This window comes from Drosophila innubila, assembly GCF_004354385.1.
Source record: "Drosophila innubila isolate TH190305 chromosome 3L unlocalized genomic scaffold, UK_Dinn_1.0 0_D_3L, whole genome shotgun sequence".
Classification (NCBI taxonomy): Eukaryota; Metazoa; Arthropoda; class Insecta; order Diptera; family Drosophilidae; genus Drosophila; species Drosophila innubila.
In genome coordinates this window covers 7,958,513-7,977,288 of record NW_022995376.1, presented here as the reverse complement: position 1 = coordinate 7,977,288, position 18,776 = coordinate 7,958,513, and the positions used below count along the sequence as shown (strand labels likewise).

The following is an 18,776-nucleotide window of genomic DNA, read 5'->3' as shown; positions in this document are numbered from 1 at the left end:
CCAACTTGTGTTGTGAGCTGTTGTGTAGTTTGTTTAACCTCTTAACATGTTTGCATAATCTTTCCATAATGCTGAACACGAGGGACGCTCGTTTCGCTCGTTGAGTCAATGCCAACAATTAGCCACCGATTGGAGGCGCCTCCATCCGCCGCCCAAAAACTAATTAAAATATTTTCGCTTGACGATCGCAGCACAAACTAGAAAAGTGCTTAAAATTTGTCTGCCTTGGGCACACACACACACACACACACACATTGACACACGCACAATGAGCTTAGTTTACGTGTTTATGCTAACGTTAACGTTTACGTTACGTTACGCTCTTAATGAGTTATGCAAATATCTATAGCTGAATCAATTTTTCTATAACAAAATAAATCTAAACAAAGTGCAAATACTCTTTTAAGGTAAATAAAATTATTGAACAGATGAGTTTTGAGTTGGATTAAAAATGAATTAATTTGAATATTATGTTAAATATGATATATAAATAAATAAGGCAGTAAAAATTTACTTAATAGTAGGGCATTGAAATTAAAAATAAAGATTTAAATATTATCAGATAAATCAAAGAACGTAATCATTACAGGCATTTTTTTAAATAATAAAGTTTATATGCTGGTCTTCAATAATTTGTATAAATGTTAATGATTTTTCTAAAGTAATTTTATAAAAATGTATTGTCAAATTCTTTGCCATTTACTTTTAACTCTTAAACTTAATGATACCCTACAGTTAGAGGGGGCCTATAAACAAACAATACAGCTTGTTAAGTCCATAGCTGTTAGGAGAATGTGCGAGTATTGTGGCTAATGACAAATTTTCTCAAGAGGCATTCAAAGCAGAGTCACAGACAGACAGATGAGGGAAGGTGAGGAGGGGAGACAGACGGAACAGACAGCGCAATGCATCATACACGTTCCATAGTTGCCGTTTATGTAGTTGTTATTGTTGTTGTTATTGCTGTACAAACTGGAGGCGGTAATCATTCATGAGGCATAAAAAAGCGACGAGGTTACTGGGTCAATTGAACTCCAGCAGCGCCAACGGCAAGCGAACGGTGCATGGAGTATGAGAAAGGGAGAGGAGAAGAGAGGAGAGGAGAGAGAAGAGTGAAGAGGAGAGTGTAACAACCGCAAAGTATTTTAGATGCAGACGGCAAGATGCGAGATTCGCATTAGTGACGCCCAAGAGGCTGCCGCAATTGAACAAATTGCCAGTACCCCAACCCCCTCTACCGCTCCTTCTCCTACCCCTCCCCTGACCCCCCACCCCTCGCTTTGATCGTGTGTTGTGGGCGTGTGCAACTGACATTTGTATTGTCTGCTATCGTAAAGCAAATCAACAACATTTAAGACTCAATCTGGTCCCGACAATGCTCAACGCAGGCGCAACTGCAACTGCAACTGCAACAAATGCCCCTTCAGGCGTATCTGTGATAAAAATTAAATCATTTTGCTTTATGCAAATGTTGTAAATGTCTCTTTGTCTCTCTGTGTATTTGTTGGAGGCTACTGCACCCATTGTTGCATAAATTTGATTCATAATTAACAAGATGCGCAAGTTGGCAGCACGAGTTGCATGTTGCATGTTGTTTGTTGTTTGTCTTTTGAGCTGTTCAACATGATAATTGCCACAATTTATGTTGCAGCCACACAGAAATTGAGCTGTCCCCTGTCTCAGTCTCAGTCGCAAAAAGCAGAACAGGCTAATTCAAACGATTAATTCGATAAGCTGGCAGTTCAAATCAGCAGACAGTCTGATACTCCCTCTCACTCTTCCACTGTCTCTCCCTCCCTCTCACTTTAAAGGCAAACAACGACAACGTCAGCTAAACAAACCTGCTACAAATTGATTGAGCGGCAGATTACTCTGGAAGTCGTTGCCGGCAGTTGCTGTCGAAGATGCCGCACAACTGCAAACTGGTGCAAATTGCCACAACAAATTGTTCCAGTTCCAGTTCCAGTTGCAAGTTCCCAGTTACCCTGCATCTCGGCAGATAAATCTATTGAGATACTCGTACTCAATTGGCTTGTCTCTCTGGCTGCCTCTCTGTAACCGTTAGGCCCACGCAGTTGGCCTGCCACTTAGTTTAGAACTGTGTGGCACGATCTGTATAGCTTGCAACCTGGAGAAGGGCAGGTCAATGCATTTGGCTTTGCCCATGACAGCCTAATACCAAAGTTGCCACAAGCCATTTACAATTGACTTGTAATTCTATAGAGCTGTCAGTTCTTTTGTGTAACGGAGATTCTCAGACAGGTGCTGGAACTATAAAGAACGGGTTCAAATCAGACATTATTGCACGAATTCCAATACCTTGTCTGGCCAATAAGCTAACTAAAAAGCTAATTTATAATCTGATATTTTTTCACTTGTAAAGTGGATAGGTCAAAGGTCTGATCAACTTCAAACTTTCATAACTTAATCAAAACTCAACCGATTTTCAAGCGGAATGTCATTTTGATTATGATTTGGCCTCTAAATTCATTCTGCACTTAAATTTATTTAATTTTGTAAAAAAAAATATTTTCCTCTAGATCATGCGTTCGATGCTAAGGGTCCCCCCTTTGGAATTTCAAAAATTGAAAATTTTAAATCTCAAGCTTTCGCTTTTAATCGACTCCTTATATCGTAATTTGTATAAAACAACACTTTAAATTTGATTTTGAGTCGTTTCATTTTTCTGTAAAAAATCATTGGAAATTGGACAAAAGTTTTGACTTGTAAAGTGGATAGGTCAAAGGTCTGATCAAATTCAAGCTTTTATAACTTAATCAAAACTTAACTGATATTCAAGCGGAATGTCATTTTGATCATGTTTTGGTCTCTTAATTCATTCTGCATTTAAATTTGATTAATTTTGTTCAATTTTTTAGATACCAAATTTAGCAACTTAAAGTAAACTATTGCATACAGATTGTATGCAACACATGTAGAATATGTTTATAGCTTAAATATGTATAATGCACTTTCTTTATTTCCTTGTTTTTAATTCTTATGTGCAATAACTGTAAATCACTTAGACATTTTGGATTCATAAATTTTGGCTTTTTATTCCAAGCGAACACTTGGAAGATGCACACATAAATCCATTTTGGCCTATTGAAGGCAGCAAATAAAAGTGCAATGCTTGCAATTTGTTAATGTCATAACCGAGTGTGTGTGTGTGTGTGTGTGTGTGCAAAATGTGGCCAAAAACAGAAACAACAGCAAGAAACAAAAAAACGAAAACAAGTGAATAATACAACGTCCAATTTGCAATAAGGCATCCAACACACACACGGACAGTCAGACAGACGGACTTGGAGCGAATGCAGCTGAACGGCAGCCACTCGAAGTTGTCACTGACTTTGACGTGGACACTGCCCCCCTCGGATTCTCCCCTCTTTTCACGTTATTCGTTACTCTAAAAGCTTCTGAAATTTCTTTCATAACTTGCGTCTGCAATTTTCTCGCTGTTGTTTTAGTTGCTTTTTATTTGTTTGTTTGTCTTTGCTGCTGGTTCTACGCTTCCTCTTTAGCATCTTCAGCCTATTTGACGTTCCTTGTTATTGTCACGTTTCTGCTTTTATGTTTGTTTATTTGTTATACGATATGGTAGTATATGAAATATGGGATATGTCAACCTTAAATTTCCCACATTGTTGTTTCTTTAATGGGTATTCTTGTATTTGTTTGTGGATTCCATTTATTGATACGACCCCAAATATCCCACACTGTTATTGTTGTTCTTCTCTGTGGATTCCACCTCTTATATATTCAACCTTAAATATCCCACATTGTGATTTTTTTCTTTGTGAACTCCCTTTTTGCCTATGCAAGTGTATTTCATAATTATGCTTAGAAAGCTTTTTAGCACAAATTTTGCATTTTGTTCCGTATTTCTGGTTGTCATTCTTCGAGGATCGGAAACCCACCGTACAACAGCAAGACGTGAAATAAAAATAAATATTTCTGCATAAATTTGCCGCCAGCTTGCAAAGTTGATTTGAATTTAAATTTCAATCGAATATTTTGCTCTGCTTCGCTATATTTTTTTTCTTTTTTCTTTTTTCTTTTATTCATATTTCATTTGGTGGCTGCCAAACGAATTGAATTAATAATTGTGCTCCCAAGTCAGTCAGTTCATCTAACCACTTCCTGTCCCCTCAGTATATTCGTATTCTCCCATTCTTAGGAAATTCTTCTAATTTTGAGATGTCCACGTTTTAATTGCCATTTTGCATACATATGAAACAAAAGTAAATTAGTTAATAAAACGCTACACAATTGATAAATTATTCAACTTTATATCAGAATATTTTTTCTTTCTTTTTGGTGGCTAGAAATTTCAATTAGCCTGCCGAATAAAATAACAAAAGAATAAAAATAAGAGCACACCCAATTTCGGGCAATTAAAACTAATCAAATTTGTGGGCGTTGCCACCTGTGCCACTTAAGCAGGGCGTGGCCCAGTATAACATACTATATTTGGGCACTTAATGAAGAGTCTGATTCGCACAATGTGGCGTCTATCTGCTCCATAAATGTGACAAAGTTTTTCCTGCCAATATTCGATTTGCATAAAAGGAAACTTAAACATTCAAAATGTCTGGTCTGGTGTGGCAAGTTGAGGAAAACTTTGTTAGAGATGTTGCAACATAAAAACTTTGAAAGTGCAAATGCCTTGAATAGTGGCACGAAAAGAGCAAAAACAAATAAACCACAATTGTTGCACCGTGGTAGCTAAAAGTAGGTGAACAACTTGGAGAAATTGTTGGAGAAAAGATAATATTGCACAGAACTTATAAAACACAATAAACTAACAATTATTGTAAAAATTTCATGAGATTTGTTTAGTTTCTAAAACTATGACAGCAGCTGCATATTCATAATCATATAAAATTAAATGATATTTTAATAAATTTTATTATTGAAGCACTGGTTTTTTTAATCTAATGAAAGTCTCGTTGTCTGAAAAACATCTTATTATTTTTATTCACTGTGCAGCAAACTTCCTCAGCTATTTTTAGCAAATGTTGAGAAAGAAAAACAACAGCTAGAACAATCCTTAAGCAGCTTATATGCACTCGAACTGAGATACTTATGTACATATAAGTAGATACACCACACTATATATGCTACTCTATTATACTTATAGTTGAGGAAGCATTTCATTTATTGGTTGGCAAACAGCTTAAAGTTTTCAAACAAAATCTTTATTAAGCAATTGAAAATGAAAATATTGCTTTAAATTAGCGCTGATGATACTCAATAGTTAACATCAACTTGTAGAGTTCAAGTTTCAACAAATATAAATGTTTACTTAACACATTTCTGTTGACCATTTACAATTAACAATAACTATTATTATTATTTAAGTATTGTTGTCATTTTACACAATTCGACGGCTTGACAGTGTGTGCACTTTTGTTGGACAATTGGATATGGCTACTGTGGTTACAGCCTTTATTGTGGTTGGCCAACTCAGCTGGTCAAGAGCTCAGCGGGTTGTTGATTGGCGGCAGCATTTATTACGCAATTTCATACTATTAGTTAAACATTTTGTTGTTATTGTTGACAATTGTCGTTAACCATTAAGCGATCAGCTTGCAGAAAGTCGTGCAGTTTTCAATGTGTCAGCTAACGCTTGTTTTCCCAATTCCAATTGTAGTAATTGACGTTTGTAATGAGCCTACTCATTACAGCATGCACTGAGCGAAAAGTTGTGCACTATAAGTTAAAAAATGTTTAAATAAATGTATTAAAATTTATGTTTTAATCTTATTACATTTTATTTATTTTATTTTATTCTATTTACAGCTGCGCCAGTTCTTATTTCATCAGCCGGACAACAGAGAAGTCGGTTAGATAGGTAAGAAAAGTATTTTATAATTGAAATTAAAATACAGTAAATTTAGAACTAAAATAAATAAACAGTATATGCCTTTGCCCATATTTTCTGTAATGCATTCAACTCAATCTCATCAAATTAAAAGGCAACATACATGAATTCAAAGATTTCCTCGTTGCAAATGCATTTGTATAATTTCAATCCTTTCGTTATTTATACCAAGCATTTTCCTAATGCAATTTGATTCGTTATAAGCCAAGTTATTACCTCTTTTCCTACATATTCCCCTCTCAGAATCCGCATCTTTACTCGGTTTCTGGTCTGGTCTCCATCCCAGTCAATTTTTACCGCACACATTTAGCTCGTTGTCCCAGTCGGCGATTTACGTTTTCATCTTTCGCTTTTCGCTTTTCGCCTTTCAGTTTTTCCGTTTTCCATTTTCATTTGCACTTATTTATATTTATTATTGCCAGCTTTTGCCTTCTCAGCGCCAGTTCCACTTTTATTTATGTTTATTTTTAACACTATCGTCACGTGCATTTTAAAGCGTCACTCTCCGTCTGCATTGTGTGACAAAAATTGCATTTCCATATCGAAACCACAACAACCCCAACCGCAACCATTACAATAACCAAGCACAAGGTATCAGGCTAGCGATAAGGCTGCCCATAACCAAAGTGGAAATTGCACGGCAGAAAAAAAAAATAAAGTAAAATGAAAAGAATAATTGAAAGATATCCAGCAAGAAGCATGGTCAATTTGAGTTTAAAAAAAAAACTATGAATTTAAAGGTATATTAATAAAATCTCATCTTTTAATAAATTCACTGCAAAAAATAAATAATTCATTCAATTCATTAAAACTATCTAATAAAAGAGATTTTCACTTATTACAATTTTATACTTGAAATAAAGTTTAAAAAAAATATTCAACAGTCAAATAAAAATTTTTTGAAAACGCTAAAATTATCGATAAAAGCAACTTAATTAAGGCAACTGAAATCGATTGATAATACTAGTCATATTATCGAAAATTCATTTGCATTTATTCGTTTACTTGGTCGTTTCACACCTGTTACGAATCATAACCCATTGACATGATTTTATTGGCTTGCAGGGTATGTAACAACCAATTCAATATTCATTCACATTCATATGACAATTTGCTTTTATTGGTGGCTGTTATGCGGTGCACGCGGCGTATGCGTAATAATTGTCAATGCTACCATTGTGGCATTAAATTTCAACAACGATAGCCACAACAATTTGTTGAATGCAACACAAATATTAATACAATTGAATACTTATCAAATATTTACACAATCGATGCTTTTATGAAATTACATGCAAATATGCAAAGTACTCGTAACGAATTGAATAAAGTGAATTGCACTACGAGTACTCGAAACTGTCCCAAACTACCAACTCGGCGAATGATGATGGGCCACAAAAATATCGATGATTCAGTTGAGTTGGACACTCACCAGAGTTTAACTACAAAATGAAGTGTATTAGTCACCATTTATTATTGTTGTAAAAATACTTTTAAGACTGCAAATTTGCATGCAATTTGCTGTCAAGTCAAGTTGCTGTCATACCAAATTCGTCGCTTGAAGCGGCATTTTGATTGCTATTGGATTTAGATTTAGTTTAAGATTTAGAATTGTGAATTTAATTTGTTTGATTTGATTTGTGACCAATTTGATGTTCGCCTTGACATTTGAGATTTGAATTTACTAAAAGGCTGAACGAATGCCAAAAATGGGCCAAAGACTGTCCACTTATTAATCAGCCACACCCACACACTCGAATAGGCCGCTACACTCATACATACATATGCAAGTTGGTCAATAAATTGACGCAGACTTTGCATAGCCGTTAAGTCAACAAATGTGGCAGCCACAACGCGTGGCAGCTGCTGCCGCTGCTGCTGTTGTTGCAGGCAGGACTATAAATTACGGCTAAACGGAAATAATTTTCATGCCGGGAAATAGCTCTGAAATGCAAATGGAAATCAAACTGAAAAATGTTTGTGTTTGCTTTTGGCGTCTGCCAAGCGGATTTTCAACATGTTGGCAAACAATTTGGCGACATGATTGAGCTGGGACTGCACAGCAATCCTGGCAAAAGTATCCTTCATTATGATGGCGAGTGCTCCTACAAGAATTTGTACACAATGGAAGTGGCAGAAAAGAAAGGCAAACAAAATTGTTGAGGCTGCAAATGATTTCATGGCTTGACGCATGTAATATGTCTACCCGTTTGGGACACAAACACACACACACACTCACACACACACACTCACACTCACACAAGATAAAACTTTTGATTTATTGTTGACATGAACAACGAACAGCAACAATGGGAACATGAACCAGGCTGCCACAGGATGCGGAACTAACAACTCGAATGTGTGTGTCCACCTACAACTAGAGAGTTGGAGACAACGGGGTCAGAAAGATGCTGCAGCTAACACAAATTACCCAGTGAGAGGCAGAGGTCAGGGGTCGACATGAGAAGTGTCAACTGAGTCACAGACACGCGCCAAAAATATTGTTGACCCAACAACAGAGAGACAACAAGAAACACAACAATGGCTTGTCCACTTTGCAAATGCTTTTCCTCCCTGCTTGGACGGCGCAAGCAATTTTCCTAGCAGCCAGAAATTATGAAAGCAAACTTTGTGCGGTCACACTCACAAAATTTGCGTGTTTGCCTGACATTAATTTGCGCAAATATTTGGCATAAATTAAAAACAGTTTTCTCTTCTTCTCCAACTTGGCAATTAATCGAAAATATTTTAGCAAAAAAAAAAAAAAAACAATTCAAATGACATTTTGATGTCAATGCAAAAAGTAAACCTATAAAACATAAAATGACTGGGAAATAGCTGAAAAAAAAATAAAAATGCTCTAGTAAGGAGTAGACGACTAAAAGATGCCCTACATTGAAGTCTTAAGTTCACTGGAGAAACATTTAATAATTTTACTCCTATATTTATTAACAGATTTAATTTACATTATAAAAATAAAGACTTCATCCTCAACGTTAAAAATATATTTCTATATATATATATTTATAATATCTTCGACTATTTTTGAAAATTGGATTGTATTGAAAATTAGAAATAAGAAAAATTATAAATTTATAATAATTATGAAATTATGAAAGCAAACTTTGTGCGGTCACACTCACAAAATTTGCGTGTTTGCCTGGCATTAATTTACGCAAATATTTGGCATAAATTAAAAACAGTTTTCTCTCCTTCTCAAGCTTGGCAAATAATTAATCGGCAATATTTTAACAAAAAAAAAAAGACAATTCAAATGACATTTTGATGTCAATGCAAACAGAAAACCTATAAAACATAAAATGACTGGGAAATAGCTGAAAAAAAAATAAAAATGCTCTAGTAAGGAGTAGACGACTAAAAGATGCCCTACATTGAAGTCTTAAGTTCACTGGAGAAACATTTAATAATTTTACTCCTATATTTATTAACAGATTTAATTTACATTATAAAAATAAAGACTTCATCCTCAACGTTAAAAATATATTTCTATATATATATATTTATAATATCTTCGACTATTTTTGAAAATTGGATTGTATTGAAAATTAGAAATAAGAAAAATTATAAATTTATAATAATTATGAAACATAACATTTAAAAAAAAAATAATTATAAGCGCGACAGACATGAATTTTTATTAAAATTTCATTGAATAAATAAAAGTAAAAAAAATTAATTTTAATAAATTTTAAAGTATACCAAGTCACTAAAATACAGCCATTTTTTTTTTAATTATATAAAATTAAAAAGAATTATACGCTACGCTCTTATAGAGACAAAGTAGTTATCATCACCTCTTACTCAAATATTTGCGCAATTTTACTATCATCATTTTATTGGAATTATGGCTAGAGGGTATACAAATTGATGCTGAAACTGAAACCATAATTGAAGCGAAGATCTTGGCATTTGCTTTAAAAATTTACATCAGCGTGCGACTGAACGAATGGAGATTAAAGAGGCTGGGGCGACGGTTCGGCATAAATTCAAATGCATGACATCACTTGAGAGCAAAACTGTTGCTGTACTCGCATATTGGTTGTCTGTTATTGTTATTTGTAGTTTCTGTAGTTGTAGTTCGAGTGTCATACGTGCTATAGACATCGCTGGCGCCTGCGCCACATACGCAAATTTATTTGGTCGATGACGTCGAGTTGACAAATTTAAAATGCATAAAACAGCATGTGGGGAGAAAGGGGCGTGGGTGGAAAAGGGGGACAACATTCAGACACAGCGCATACTTGGGTGCTGAGTACGTGTTTTGAGTCAAAGGCAGGCCTAATGTGATTGATGCAGCTGATATTGAATCGAAATTATGTCATAGCTTGAGATAGGACTCGAAACTACTTGGGTCAGGTAGTTTTTGTGGAGCGGAAATTGATTGATAACTGAGAAAGGCGATGATGCATGCACTGAATGACCCAAAAACGTTGATTTTTAAGTGCCAAATTCCTAAATTCCCAGAAAATGGGTTGGGCTCTCAAATAGATGAGTCGGTTATTCGGATTAAAACGAACAACTGGCACAACTGATTGGCATACCTCATTTATCACGGATAAAGAGTATAAATTTTATTGGCTGCATCACAAATGAACAATTTATAGATCGAAAGAGAGGGAGAGAGAGAGAGAGATAGAAAGGGGTAGAGGAAAGCAATTCATTGTTAAAATTCATCGACTAAACTCATTAAACAACTTTTTGCAAAACTCAACTGGAAATTAATTTAAAACTTGCGCACAAACAACAACCAGCTGGCTAAAAACTTTCAATTCGCTTGAATTCAATTAAAAGTGCAGCCTCATGGTTTCAATGCTCGCTGCGTATGCGTGATATTGCGCATACGACCCGAGGGCCGCACTGAGATCTGATTGCGTTTTACTATCGTTGCGAATGCTCAACTGTCAAAGGAGTTTGGCATCTTTAGACAATGTCGTGTCAGCTACAGATACCGTAACAGCAAATTGAATGCAGAGCATTAGGAAAATGACTTTCACTTTTTTGGTTTTTTTTTTGCCCACTGTGTGTTAGACTAAACAGAACATTGCCCTATGCTATGATATAAGTAATATTGAAGGCAACTGCAGACTGATACTGAAACTGAAACAGTCTAAAGTCACAGCCGTGACGCAGCTCTAGGGGCAATGAGATTACCTTGGATTGATAAAGAGAACGAAGCAGAAAAAAAAGGAAGGAAGGAAGGAAACGCAGCTGCCATCGCCAAACGGCATATCAGATGCGCTTTAGCCAACTAAGGATGGGATGGATACTACGTGCCATGCCACAGTCATTTCTTTAGCTGATAGCAGCAGTTGCAGGTAAAGCAAAGGACCAAGAGCAGTTATCATAGCCAAGCCAAAGAAAGCATTGCAGCTGTGCTCTGTATGTCTTTCTGTCCGTTTGTCCGTCTGTCTGTCTATCCGTCTGTCTGTGAAAATGCGTTAAGAGATGCCCAAAAAAACGTAGAGAAATGATAACTGTTTTTCAGCTCGACCAAACCCTGGAGCAGAGCTCAATGCCGGTTAGCTGATTGGCTTACCAAGTTGCAGTCGTAAGTGGCGCTTGAATTATGCCACGATTTCAAAACGAAGTGAGCTGAAAACAAATCCAATTCAATGAGATGCAGTTTCACAAAACGTTTTAGCACACTTACAGGGTATATACAAATTTCTTCCACAAATCTCTTAAGGTTTTGCTGACAACTGCTCTTCAAAAAATAAAACGAAATGTCAGAGTTCTTAAAATACAAAAGATTTAATTTTATGAACCAGTTTTTGAAGTCACAAAAATACAAAAAGCTAAAAACTACGAATATAAAAGGGAACTATTTAAATAAAAGGGCAGAAACGCCCAAAAAAAATATAAACAGTAGAAAAGCTATTGGCCTGATTTTAATGCTTTTATTTTATTGTAAACATTATTTTTTACGACCACATTAATAAAAACATAAAAATTAATATATATAGAAGGCATGGCTCAGTCTGATTAAAAATGTAATTTATTTTTTCGCGTATTTCTTAAAGGAATTTTTTTCCACCTCAACTCCTAATACTGTTGCTATTTGGTTTGATTTGAGTGAAATTTCAGTTTTTTTTAATTATGATACGCAACGCATAAAATCAATAAAATGCGTATAAATTAATTGTGAGCGGAAACACTACGATAAAAAAAAAGAAAGAGAGAAATAAAAACATATGAACAAAAAAATGAAATAATTATAAAGATACCCGTATTGTAGCTACTGATAAAACGAATATTTAATAAATTCAAACCGCAAACTGGAAATTTGTTTTAAACTTAACTTTTTGATGTTGTGTTAAATTGTTTTCCGGAATATATGTTAATTATATGGAATGTAATTAGCTGACTGCAACTTAATTAACTATGCCAAGTAAACAACGGGTTAACTTTTAGCCGAATTGATGGGAAGCAACGCATGCCAAATAAGTTTTAACTTAAGATCAGTTTTTAAAGGTTTATTTTGATTTGTTTTGGTTTGAATTTAGTGTGCTGGGCTGAAAAGTTGCTAGAATAATGTCGACAATTTGTCAGATACTCCAACCGGTTTGCCAGATTAGAGAAACAATATATTAAGAAAAAAACAAAATAAACAAATCAACGAAGAGAATATTTTATTTTGAAGATTTATGAGGCAGCTGTTCACATTGAACCCGCGTCAAGAGGTTAAGACCAAAAGATGCTGCTGCGAGCATTCAACTTTTCGCTTTCAATTGATTGCCCGACTGATTGATTGATTGACTGCCTGACTGGCTGACTGAGTGAACTAATGTGTGGGTAGTTATCTCAATTAAGGCTATAAGAAAAAAAACCACTCAACGAGCTTCCTAATTCTGTTGAGTGCTGACTGAATGATTTCTGCAAATTATGTTTACATTTAAAAAAATATCTTAATGTAATTTTTTAATTCATTTCCTAATATATTTCATCTTTCATTATTATAAAGCTATCAATGATGAACAACTTACTTATGAATTCCACGAATTTTGTCTGTTTTATAATTTTCGCATAAATATTAAGCCTCTTTCAAGGTTTATTCAAATTCTCAAAAATAACATAACTAACTCTTTAGTTTCAGTACAAACACGCCCCCAGTTCATTTATCAACACATAAAAAATAAAAACAGCTTTGTTCATTTCTCAAAAAATAAGTTTTTTGCGTTGGGTTGATTAAAAAAAGGGTATAACAGCGAGAAATATGAGCATAAATACAGGAAACACAATACTTATTCGTATACCCTGTAATGTTGAATTGAAAGTTATCGTGGGTATGCTGCATCTACATCCAAGAAATTATTATTTTTACATTTTTCTTGAAATTTGAGTGTTCCTTGTATGAGATATTATTCGAAGCTTGTTCAGGGTATCTGTTCTTCTATCGCCCTAAATATTCTCATTCATAAAATGTGTGTTTTTTAAGCCTTTGCGGTCCGTTGATTGATTTCATTCGTGTCAGTTTTTGTCGTTGACTGTGTTCTGTTTTTTAACGATTTCAGCGGAACTTGTTGAATTTTGTCGAAAATCAAATTAAAAACACATTTTCGTTGGGACTAAAAAGCAAACCAAAGTGATTTCATCGCTGTTGCATGTCTGATTGGATGTTCCGATATTTGGAGTGATGCTGTAATAATCCAACAAGTCCAGACACGCCCAACAAGTTCAAGATCAAGGTCAGAATGACAGACACTCAAAGTTAGATAGATACTTATCTCGATGTGAATTGTCATCGAATGCTATTTGAATGTTGTCTCCCACTTCGAACTGCATTCAAAGGCGGTCATAAATCAGTCAAATCAGTCGCCCACTTGTAGAGCAACAACAACAGTTTTATGAGTGTATTCATGAGCACATTGTGGGTGTTGACTGGTTGCCTGGTTGCCTGCCTCCCTGGCTCCTACTTATTGGCTGTTCAAACACATGTCAAGACGTAATATGCAGCGCCTTGAAAGCCTAGGCAAAAAAAAAATAAACAAACCGAGGGAAAAAACAGACAGCTAGACAAACTGATAGACGGACAACAATTACAACAGCAAACTCACACTGAGACTGAGACTGAGACAGAGGCCCATTGTCAATGTCAACGCAGTTGAGCTGCTGGCGTCTCAGTCGTCATCGTTGTGGAATTTTGTCGTCGACTTTGGCTCAGCTGTGTGCCTCCAAGTTGCCACTAGGCACGGCAACAACAACAACAACAACAGTCACAGTGTCTGCCAAAGTTGTCAAGCCAGTCTTATGCGTGTCGAGAGCGACAGAGAGAGAGAGAGAGAGAGAGAGAGAGAGAGAGAGATCTCCGACTTGGAGGCAAGTCAGATCTGAGGATTGTCGGCACTTTTAATTTGTGTGTTTGCCATGCAGAGCCATGAATTATTCTCATATTTTGTACAAAACAACAAAAAATTATATATGATTTGATGCGACGTTGCACGTTTATCGCTCTGCGTTGTGAAAATGTCCAACGGCAGCGACAGATGCCAATGGCTTTGACTTTGGGTTAGCCGCAAGCTCAAATAGCTCAATTATGTGACACCATAAGCGAGTGAGAAAGAGAGAGCAAGACGAAGAGAGGGATAGAAACACGGCGACAGACGGAAGCTGAGATATTATAGTTGTCTATTTTAAATTATGTGCAAATTAATAGCTTTAATGATAGGGATCTTGTCTAATGTGACCTTTGAGGTTTTCTATATCTTATAATAAGCAAATATAATGCGTCAAATACAATCCGAACATTTATTGTTATATATTAAAAAAGAACCTTAATAAATTCGATTTATTGTATTATTAACACAAATATATTCGGGAAATCATATTTTTATATAGATAGTGTTATCAGATTTTAAATTTAAACAATTTTGATGTGTATATATTTATTTATATCTAACCTATATCTACATGTATGTTTGTTCATTTAAGTAAATTTTAAAATTTATCAGATATTTATAATCTTGACCATATTTACAGTTTCCGTGTTAGCATTTAAAAGTTTAAACTGGAACTTAATTATCTCTTTATAAATATCTATACATTTTCTATTTACCCATTTATACTTTTTATTATGACCTTATCAGCAACTTCCGTGTAAGTTTTCTATTAACTTTAAAGCCTGTCCCTGAGTTCAGTCAAGATTATGTGTATTTACAATGCAATATTGCATTTCCCTATTTTCCTTGGTATACTGTTTACATTTTTAAATAGCTATGATAAATTAACTTTCCAGAAAGCAAAGAACAGATAGTTTAAACTTTAAAGCCTTACGTATCAAAGATTAAACTAACGACTTTGAACTACTTTTAAATCATTTTTCAATATTAGCTTTTTAAAACAGATAAAAAAGTATAATTTAACAGGTTTCGCATCAAGGGTTAATTTAAAGATTTTGAGTTACTTTTATATTATTTTTAAATAGCACAAAGCAATAAACTTATATTTTATAAAGCTTCTACAATATTAATTCCCTCTTCTTGCAACTGTCAACTCTATAAAGATTTGTAGCTAAGGTATTAAAAACATAAATTTGAGAAACAAATACAACTAAAATTTATAGACTGTAGGCTTAGTAAGCTTATAGAAAGCTTTTTTAAATTAAAACGAATTTCCTGGCAAAACGAAGACAAATCGCATTGAAATTTTGGTCGCCGCCCAAAAGTATGCAACAAACATTTTATTTGGCAACATTTCTGAGGATTGTAAATAACTGGATATTAGCTGAGACTGCTCGCTGGGCACAGCATGACATTAATTGTGTGTGTCATCGATTATTGCAAGCGACGGCATTACTTTAACCGTCCTATTCAAGTGGAATCAGTCGGAGAGGGCAAGCAGCGGGTTAAGGATAATATTGTGCATCGACTGCTCTTGCAACTGGATGCTGTTAGTGGCAACTACTTGCTACGTGAAGTGTTGCAACAGAAGGTGCTCCACAATTGGCTGCAACATGAGCAGGGAGTTCAATTGTTGTGGCTAACTTTACAACCGCCGACACAGCATAACATTGACTATAAGTGGGCCCAAATGCTGGCTAAGACCATCTGGGAGCACATTCAACTGGAGCAGTTAATGTGCTGGTTGTCCACTTTGGGTGGCGGCTACTCAGCGTTGGGTGACCAATTTGAAGGCTGCGCTGAGACAGCGGGCAAGATTTCACTGCAACAACTGTCCATTGGCCTGAGATTGGGGAATCCCCTATTGCAGGCTCGCTGCAAGCTCTTTTACAGCATTTCCCTCATTCAACGTGGTCAATTGCGCCAGGCTAAGCAACTGATTCGTTGCCAATATCAATTGGCCAGCTCGAAACTCGATCAGCGTCTGTTGCGCATGTGTCAAGGAATTTGGGAGAGACTACGATATGAATACAGACAGCGCCAAAGGAAGGCGATTTGTGGGATTAATATTTGATATATTTTACTTATAAATAAGGCGTTATTGTAAGTAGTTTTAGTTATCAACTGAATGTTGCACTGTCTGTAAGCGATCTTGAAAAAAAAAAAAAGGGAAATAAATGATTTTGGAAAATATAATTGTTGAGTCCAAATTCTATTTTTTATGATCTAAAAAGCAAGTACCATTAAGAGAAAATTATTGTATAAAAAGAGGAATAATAGATGATTGGTATTAAAGCGCTAAATTGCGTCTCTTTAAACTATTAATAAATATTTTGTTAAGCCAAGAAACTCATCTGATTTTAAAAGTTTCAACTGCTTCATTTGAAATTGACTTGCCATATTAAAAAGTTAAAGTATAATTAAAAATACTACATTCATGGGTTGCACTTCAATTAACTACTGCAACTACTACTTTAAATTTCTTAATTAAGTGTTATTTAAGTACTGTTTGCAACAGTTGCTTTCATTAGCAAAATTAAAATTAATTTATTTGCCACAAGCAGCTAGTGTCATTGTGGCCAGCAATAAATGTGCTATAAAATCCACAAAGAGACTGCATTTAAATGCGTAAACAAATATAAATAAATGTGTTATGGTGACAAACAAATTAACAAAGCTTTCGCTTAGCCTTATACATTTATGGCCAACGCCTTATAAGTGTATAATTAAGAGCTTATTTCGGCTTAGAAGCAGCTGCCATAACTTGAACAATTTAAACCAGAATATTTGCTATGCAAACACACCCAATGGGCCAAGGTAAATTACAACACTAGCAAATAAATCAACAAATTGCAAATAGTATGGAGTAACAACAACAATAACTGCAAGAGTATTTAGCTTATTTATGAAAGTGCTAAGAGGAATTTCAAGCACAAGTTCACAGATAATGTTGGTCAAAATATGAGCGTTTGTTTGTAATGCTATTTGACTTGTTAAACGAGCGTAACATTTGTTTATTAATACAGTGTTAATTAATCAAAAAGATCTTTTCAAGAATTGTTCGTTAGCTTAAGTTGGACCTATTCATCAGTGGAAACTCTTGTTAGTGGTTTTAAAAAACATATTATATTATTCTGAAGATATACAAATGCACAGAGAAGCAGAATAACAAATGCTTAACATTTATCTTGCATTTTTTCTTTCAGCACTTCAGCACTTTCCACAGCTATGTAAAAAGCTGCCAAGCGAGCGAGCAAAACAAATTGAATCCCTACTCATAACAAGATAAACAACAACAACAACAAGAGCAACAAGAAGTTGAGTAGTTGCAACAAGGAATCACATCAAGCGTGCAACATGAGCAGCAACCGCAGCCAAATGATGTTGAGCTGCCTAGTAATTAGCCTAGGTTTATGTGAGTAAATTGCGCATACGCCGCGTTTCACTCTGCCGTTGGCAGCTAATAATATCATGCTCTCATTCTACCCCTACTCCATTTAGTGGCACACACAAGCCAGGCACAGATGCATTCAAGCGTTGCCAGCGCTGGTGTCAGCTTTGCCAATTCCGCCGCCCCCTCCTCACCACAGACGGAGGCGGGCGCCACAAAGCCGCACAATCGTCGCATGTACGCCATGTGTCCGCCGCAATTTCAACGTGTGGGCACCGATTGCTACTCGCTGGTGTCACAGCGCAGCAGCTGGCTGGAGGCGCACTTCTTCTGCAAGGACAAGAACGCCAATTTGGCCGAGCCCACAAAGTATGCGGATCGCAAGCTGAGAACCTTCCTGCAGCGCCAGGACTTGCTAGTCGGCGGTAAGTGAAAACTTTAACTAATGATAAATAAAGAAATAAATACATACATACAAATAGTTGTAGATATCTAAAAAAATTTAAAATCTCGGTTTATAAAAAGAAATGAAGGCTCAAATAAAGAATTTAATAAATTTCAGAATATTGTGTTTTAAAAAAATTTAAGAAATAAGTCACTTTTCTTTATAAAAATTTTAAAATGGTAAAAGATAACTCTTTTGAAATTTATTTCCCAATATTTATACTTAATTATTAATATTATTTTGTTTGGGCTATAGAAACACAATAACAAATAGTTGTAGATATCTAAAAAACTATAAAATCTCGGTTTATAAAAAGAAAGAAGGGCTCAAATGAAGAATTCAATAAATTTCAGAATATTTTGTATCAAAAAAATTAAAAAATAAGTCACATTTCTTTATAAAAATTTCAAAAATAATAAAAGATAACTCATTGGAAATTTATTTCCCAATATGTATACTTAATTATTAATATAATTTAAATTGGGCTATAGTATCATTACTAAATCTTATTACTTATAGCAAGAAAATTTCTAAAATTGATCAAAATCGAAATGAAAAATGTATTTTCCCATTGATAGAACACGACCCCATTTGGATTGGCGCTACATATGATCATCACAACAAATTCTGGCAATGGAGCATCAGCAGTCGCAACTTGACCTACAATGCGTTCAGTCAAATGGATCCGACGTAAGT

General features: G+C 35.1%; 2 protein-coding genes across 2 annotated transcripts in view; both read left to right on the top strand.

Moving 5' to 3' along the window:
* LOC117788935 (trichohyalin) overlaps nt 1–18,776 on the top strand; it is a 56,535-nt gene that overhangs the window by 33,260 nt on the left and 4,499 nt on the right. The window contains exons 2-5 of the mRNA XM_034627883.1: nt 5,806–5,857; nt 17,451–17,659; nt 17,746–18,060; nt 18,659–18,770. Of these exons, the coding sequence (XP_034483774.1) occupies nt 17,602–17,659; nt 17,746–18,060; nt 18,659–18,770 (485 nt within the window). The 5' untranslated portion in view covers nt 5,806–5,857; nt 17,451–17,601. The remainder of the gene's footprint in view (nt 1–5,805; nt 5,858–17,450; nt 17,660–17,745; nt 18,061–18,658; nt 18,771–18,776) is intronic.
* Nucleotides 15,490–16,435, top strand: LOC117788968 (uncharacterized protein F58A4.6-like). The gene has a single exon (XM_034627927.1). It carries the CDS (start codon nt 15,653–15,655, stop codon nt 16,316–16,318), a length of 666 nt encoding a protein of 221 aa, XP_034483818.1. The 5' UTR covers nt 15,490–15,652; the 3' UTR covers nt 16,319–16,435.